The following is a 6,187-nucleotide window of genomic DNA, read 5'->3' as shown; positions in this document are numbered from 1 at the left end:
TCCTCCTCTCCTCTCCTCCACTCCTCCTCTCCCCCTCCTCTCTCCTCCTCTCCTTCTCTCTACTCCTCCTCCCCTCCTCCCCCTCCTCTCCTCCTCCTCCTCCTCTTCCCCTCCTCTCCTCCTCTCCTCCTCTCCTCCTCTCCTCGCCTTCCCCTCCTCTCCTCCTCCTATCCTCCCCTCCTCTCCTCCTCACACCTTCCTCTCCTATCCTCTCCTCCTCTCCCCCTCTCTTCCTCCTTTCCTCCTCCCCTCTCCTCCTCTCCTTCTCTCCTCCTCTCCCCCTCCCCCTCTCCTACTCCTCTCTTCCTCCCCCCTTCCCTTCCTCTCCTATCCTCTCCTCCTCTCCCCCTCATCTCCTCCTCCTCCTCCTCTCCTCCTCCTCTCCTCCTCCTCTCTCCTCCTCCTCCTCTCCTCCTCCCCCCCTCCTCTCCTCTTCTTCCTCTCCTCCTCCTCCCATCCTCTCCTCCCCTCCTCTCCTCCTCACACGTCCTCCTCTCCTATCCTCTCCTCCTCTCACCCTCTCCTCCTCTTCTCCTCTCCTCCTCCCCTTTCCTCTTCCTCTCCTCCTCCCCTCCTCCTCCTCTCCTCCTCTCCCTCCTCCTCTCCTCCTCTCCTCCTCCCCTCCTATCCTCCTCTCCTCTCCTCCCCTCTCCTCCTCCCCTCATCCCCTCCCCTCCTCTCCTCCTCTCCTCTCCTCCTCTCCTCCTCCCCTCCTCTCCTCTCATCTCCTCCTCCCCCCCTCCTATCCTCCTCTCCCCTCCTCCCCTCTCCTCCTCTCCTCTCCTCCTCTCCTATCCTCCTCCTCCTCTCCTCCTCCTCCTCTCCTCCTCAGTGTACTGTCAGAACTTTGCTCCTAACTTTAAGGAGAGTGAGATGAACGTCATTGCGGCCGACATGTGCACCAACGCTCGGAGAGTTCGTAAACGTTGGCTCCCAAAGATCCAGTCGCTCCTCCCCGACAGCCTCCCCGCCTCCTCCCACCCCCGCAAGGGCAAGAGAGGAGGAGGAGGAGGAGGAGGAGGAGGTCAGGGTGGTGGAGGAGGAGGAGGTCAGGGAGGAGAAGGAGCGGTGCAGTCCAGCGGGAGCCCCTTCGAGCTGGACCTGCGGCAGCTCAGCGCCTCCTACCTGGGCCTGGAGGCGCCGCTGTACGCCGAGCGGAGGGAGCGCGAGAGGGAGGCGGCGGCGGAGCGCGAGAGAGAGAAGGAGGCGCCGGCCGCCCTCCTGCCTCACCTGCAGTTCGCCGGGTCCCGCGGGGGAGGAGGAGGAGGCGGGCAGGTGGAGGAGGCGCTGATGGAAGGCGAGGCGGACGGAGGAGGGAGGCTACAGACTGAGCAACCCCCAGACCTCCCACTGTCCCTGTCCTCCTCCTCTTCTGCCTCCTCTTCTGCCTCCTCCTCCTCATCCTCACACCCATCCCCCCAGCCTGCAGAGCCCGCCCCCGCTCACAGGGGATTGGCCGACACGGATGAGAGGGGGGCGAACCTCTGGAAGACAGCCAATAAGCTTTCTATTGCATCTGCCTACCTGTAAATAACACAATAGCTACCTGTCCCCTGTCTGTCTACCTGTCTGTCTCTCTACTGTCTGTCTATCTGTCTGTCTGTCTACCTGTCTGTCTCTACCTGTCTGTCTACCTGTCTGTCAACCTGTCTGTCTACCTGTCTGTCTACCTGTCTGTCTCCTTACCTCACTACCTGTCTGTCTCTCTACCTGTCTGTCTAACCTGTCTGTCTACCTGTCTGTCTCCTTACCTCACTACCTGTGTGTCTCTCTACCTGTCTGTCTACCTGTCTGTCTCTACTTGTCTGTCTCTACCTGTCTATCTCCTTACCTCACTACCTGTCTGTCTCTACCTGTCTATCTCCTTACCTCACTACCTGTCTGTCTCTACTGTCTATCTCTACCTGTGTATCTCCTTACCTCACTAACTGTCTGTCTATACCTGTCCTGTCTCCACCTGTCTGCCCTCCTTACCTCACTACCTGTCTGTCTCTACCTGTCTATCTCTACCTGTCTGCCTCCTTACCTCACTACCTGCCCACCTGTCTACCTCTCTGCCCCCCCCCCCCGTCGGTCTACCTGTCTGTCTGCTCCCGTCTTGTCTGTCTGTGTGTCTGCTCGGCTCTGCTGCATGTTACCAGCCTCCTGCAGTCCGGCACACAGGCTCATAGCAACAGGACTGATGATGATGATGATGATGATAATGATGATGATGATGATGATGATAATATTCACTCAATAAAGCTTCTTGATAATCAGACTGCAGCTGTTCCTCCCTGTGACTTCCCTGCAGCGCCCCCCTCAGGACAAACCTCACACCTGCAGCTCAGCAGGTGAGACAGGTGAGCTCTCACCTTTAACCCTCCTGTTGTCCTCGAGTCAAGGAAGGAAGGGAGGAAGGGAGGGAGGGAAGGGAGGTGGAAGGAAGGAAGGAAGGAAAGAAGGAAGGAAGGAAAGAAAGAAAGATGGAAGGAAGAAGGAATGATGGAAGGGAGGAAGAAGGAAGGAAAGGAGGAAGGAAGGAGGAAGGAAGGAAGGAAGGATGGAGGAAGGAAGGAAGGAAGGTAGGAGGGAGGTAGGAAAGAAGGAACAAGGGAGGGAGGGCGAAAGGAAAGAAGGACAGAGGAAATAAGGAAGGAAGAAGGAGGAAGGGAGGGAGGGAGGGAGGAAAGGAAGGAAGGACGGAGGAAAGAAGGAAGGGAGGAAGGTAGGGGGAGGAAAGAAAGAGAAAAGGAGGGAGGGAGGGAAGAAAGAAGGAAGGAAGAAGGAAGGAAGGAGGGAGGAAGGAAAGGAAGGAAGAACGGAGGAAAGGAAGGAAGGTAGGAGGGAGGTAGGAAAGAAGGAAGGAAAGGAGGAAGGAAAGGAAGGAAGGACGGAGGAAAGGAAGGAGGAAGGAAGGTAGGAGGGAGGTATGAAAAGAAGGAACGAGGGAGGAGAAAAGAAAGAAGGTAAGAGGAAATAAGGAAGGGAGGGAGGTAGGGGGAGGAAAGAAAGAGAGAAGGATGGAGGGAGGGAAGAAAGAAGGAAAGGAAGGAAGGACGGAGGAAAGAAGGAAGGTAGGAGGGAGGGAGAAAGAAAGAGAGAAGGAGGGGAGGAAAGAAGGAACAGTCAAAAGAGACGGGGTCCATTTGACCCGGGAGGAACGACAGGAGGAAGGAAGAAAGGGAAGGAAGGGAGGGAGGAAGAAGGAAGGAAGAAGGAAAGGAGGGACGGAGGGAGGAAGGAAGAAAGGAAGGAAGGAAGGAAAGGAGGGAGAAGGAAGGAGGAAAGGAGGGAGGAAGGAAGGGAAGAAGGTAGGAGGGAGAAAGAATAAGAAGAAGGGAGGAAAGAAGGACAGAGGAAGGAGGGAATGGAAGAAGGAGGGAGGAAGGAAGGACAGAAGGAAGGAAGAAAGGGGGATGGAGGGTGGAAAGAGAGAGGAAGGAAAGGACGATACGAAGGTTAAATAACATATACATATAATAACCAATCACATGCATCCAGACATTGTGTTGATATATGGTCATGTGACAGGAGGCTGAGGCTAGTAGCCAATCAGAGACATGGAACTAACATGAGTCTGACACTGACTCTTCATTTAGTGTTAATATCTAAGATGAACTGATGGGGGCGCTGTTTACCTGATACTGCACCACACTGATGGGTTAGTGTGTGTGTGTGTGTCTGTCTGTGTCTGTCTGTGTGTGTTAGTGTGTGTGTTGGTGTGAGAGTGTGTGTGTGTCTGTGTGTGTCTGTGTGTATTACTGTGTGTGTGTCTGTGTGTGTCTGTGTGTATTAGTGTGTGTGTGTGTCTGTGTGTGTCTGTGTGTGTGTGTGTGTGTCTGTGTGTGGGTGTGTGTGTGTGTGTGTGTGTGTTGGTGTGTGAGTGTGTGTGTGTCTGTGTGTATTACTGTGTGTGTGTCTGTGTGTGTCTGTGTGTATTAGTGTGTGTGTGTGTGTGTGTGTCTGTCTGTGTGTGTCTATGTGTGTGTGTGTGTGTGTTGGTGTTACTGTGTGTGTGTGTGTGTGTGTGTGTGTGTTGGTGTTACTGTGTGTGTGTGTGTGTGTGTGTCTTTGTGTGTGTGTTTGTGTGTGTGTGTGTCTGTGTGTGTGTGTGTGTGTGTTGGTGTTACTGTGTGTGTGAGAGAGAGTGTGTCTGTGTGTGTGTGTGTTTGTGTGTGTTTGTGTGTGTCTTTTGTCTCTTTGTTGCTCAGAATGAACTCTGTGTTGCTTTATTAACATCTGAATACCTTCTTTATGTTTATCACTTTATCTTTATCACAGTAAAGTGGTTCTCTGGCTTCCTGCAACATTTATATTCTTGGTTTTTAATCATTTGTTTACACTTGAAGACTCGCCTGTTTCTAGTAGCTGGTATTTGGTGGCTCCGGGTTAAAGGAGTCGTTTGTAGTGGTTTACCCTCCAGTTGGGCATTCTGGTTTCCATTAGCAGTCTGAGTAGTATAAACCAGGGCTGGATGTCAGTACTCGTAATACGTCAGGAAACAAGTCAGAACATTTAAAGAAGAAAGTTGTAATATTTCCATATTATGAAACCAAGTATATTATCAAGTATCGATACCAAGTAGTAGCTAAACGTCTCCCGTCAATCGATCCTTTTTGCACCCAGAACTAGATAATATGATTATCTGTATGGACTTGCTCACAGCCAATCAACAGCAGGCGTTCTTGTATTTAATGCATCATGTGATTGGTCCACTGCCGCAGCAGCTACGACCCGTCTGTGGTGGTGAAGTCGTGGTGAATCTGAGTTAGCGCGCTTAATAGTTCAGCAGCCAAGATGCCTCCTAAACGCTCTGAAGTGTGTCGACACTACACGTCTGTTAAGGCTGATTTAGGCTTCTGCGGCGACGCGGACCCCTACGCCGTCGCCTGACGTGCACCTCCAAAAAATCCTAACAGACCGCAAGGGCTGTGGTTGGTTTGCTTGGTAGTGACGTATTTCCGGTATCGGGAACTTCCGGTCGCCTGCCTATACCCCGCCATTGGATCAGGGAGGTAAACACAAAGAAAATGGACCAAGTATAAAAGCGTCTTATTGAACAAGTGCAATAAAAGCATATTTACTTCAACATTCAACAACTGCAACAAGATCCTCTCTCTGTCGGTTGCCATTGTTGTTTACTGTGACCAGAAAAGCCGGAAGCTAAACAAAGAATCAACTAGAGACACTGATAACGATCCAGGAAAGGAGCACATCCCCCTACTGCTCTGGCGGTGAATTGCTCCACGACGAAACACGATGCATTCCCTCCAAGCAGAACTACGAAAGGTAAATGACGGCGTAGCTACGGCATCGTTACTACGCAGAAGCCTAAATCCACCTTTACACACGATAAAAGACAGAAACCTACATGTGTTAATGGGAATCTATTAAAGTACTCAGTTGGTATCAGTATCACTTTAAGGGTTCTTGGATTGGTGCTGGTATTGTAATGAAATGATACCCAGCCCTGGTATCGACCAATCATGGGGAGGCCTTAGCTGTCTGCAGGTAAAGAGTCCACACGGTCAACAGAAGAGGCTGAAACATAGTAAACCTTCCTTTTTATTAGCTTTTTAAAAATTCTGTATTCATATATCTGTTGAAATGTCGTCTGGACCATCAGCTAATCACAGCTTGTCCTGACCTGGATGTATGTTACCCATCATCTGGATATCTACTCGCTGCACCGGAGCTTCAACATGTGGACAGATGTGTCTCCTCAGATGTTACGTCTACTGAAGCAGGACTCAACAGTCCCATTGACTCCTGTGTTATCTGAGCATCAAAGCTCCCTGTTGAAAATGAGGATGAGCTCCTTTATTTTAAATCCTCACACACTGAACTCAGCGGTGACGTCACAGGTCACATAAACTGGGTTTATTTTCTGATGTGACTTTTAGTTTTTCAGTTATAAGAAGTTGTTTTAGAGGCTGAAATACTCCAATGTAGGTGCTAATCAATCAGTTTCTGGTGGTTACCTGTGACTAGTGTTAGGCAATATATGGATATTATATCGTTATCGTGATATGAGACTACATACCGTCTCAGAATATGGATATCATAATATCGTGATACAGCAGAGTCTTTGTTTCTTTTCCTGCTTTTAAAGCTGAATGTTCTGAACTCATCAGACTGTTCTAGCTGTTGTATTATTTACGTTTTACCCAATTAGACATTATATCTACATTACTGATTATTTATC

General features: G+C 50.6%; 2 protein-coding genes across 2 annotated transcripts in view; both read left to right on the top strand.

The window, feature by feature from the left end:
* Nucleotides 1-1,502, top strand: part of LOC133979519 (nucleus accumbens-associated protein 2-like) — an 11,781-nt gene extending 10,279 nt beyond the window's left edge. The window contains 2 exon segments of the mRNA XM_062418052.1: nucleotides 833-1,474; nucleotides 1,477-1,502. Of these exon segments, the coding sequence (XP_062274036.1) occupies nucleotides 833-1,474; nucleotides 1,477-1,502 (668 nt within the window).
* LOC133979436 (uncharacterized) overlaps nucleotides 1-6,187 on the top strand; it is a 1,726,912-nt gene that overhangs the window by 591,101 nt on the left and 1,129,624 nt on the right. The gene's annotated exons all lie outside the window — the stretch shown is intronic.

This window comes from Scomber scombrus, chromosome 4 (assembly GCF_963691925.1).
Source record: "Scomber scombrus chromosome 4, fScoSco1.1, whole genome shotgun sequence".
In the NCBI taxonomy this organism is placed as follows: Eukaryota; Metazoa; Chordata; class Actinopteri; order Scombriformes; family Scombridae; genus Scomber; species Scomber scombrus.
This window is presented reverse-complemented; position numbering and strand designations above follow the sequence as displayed.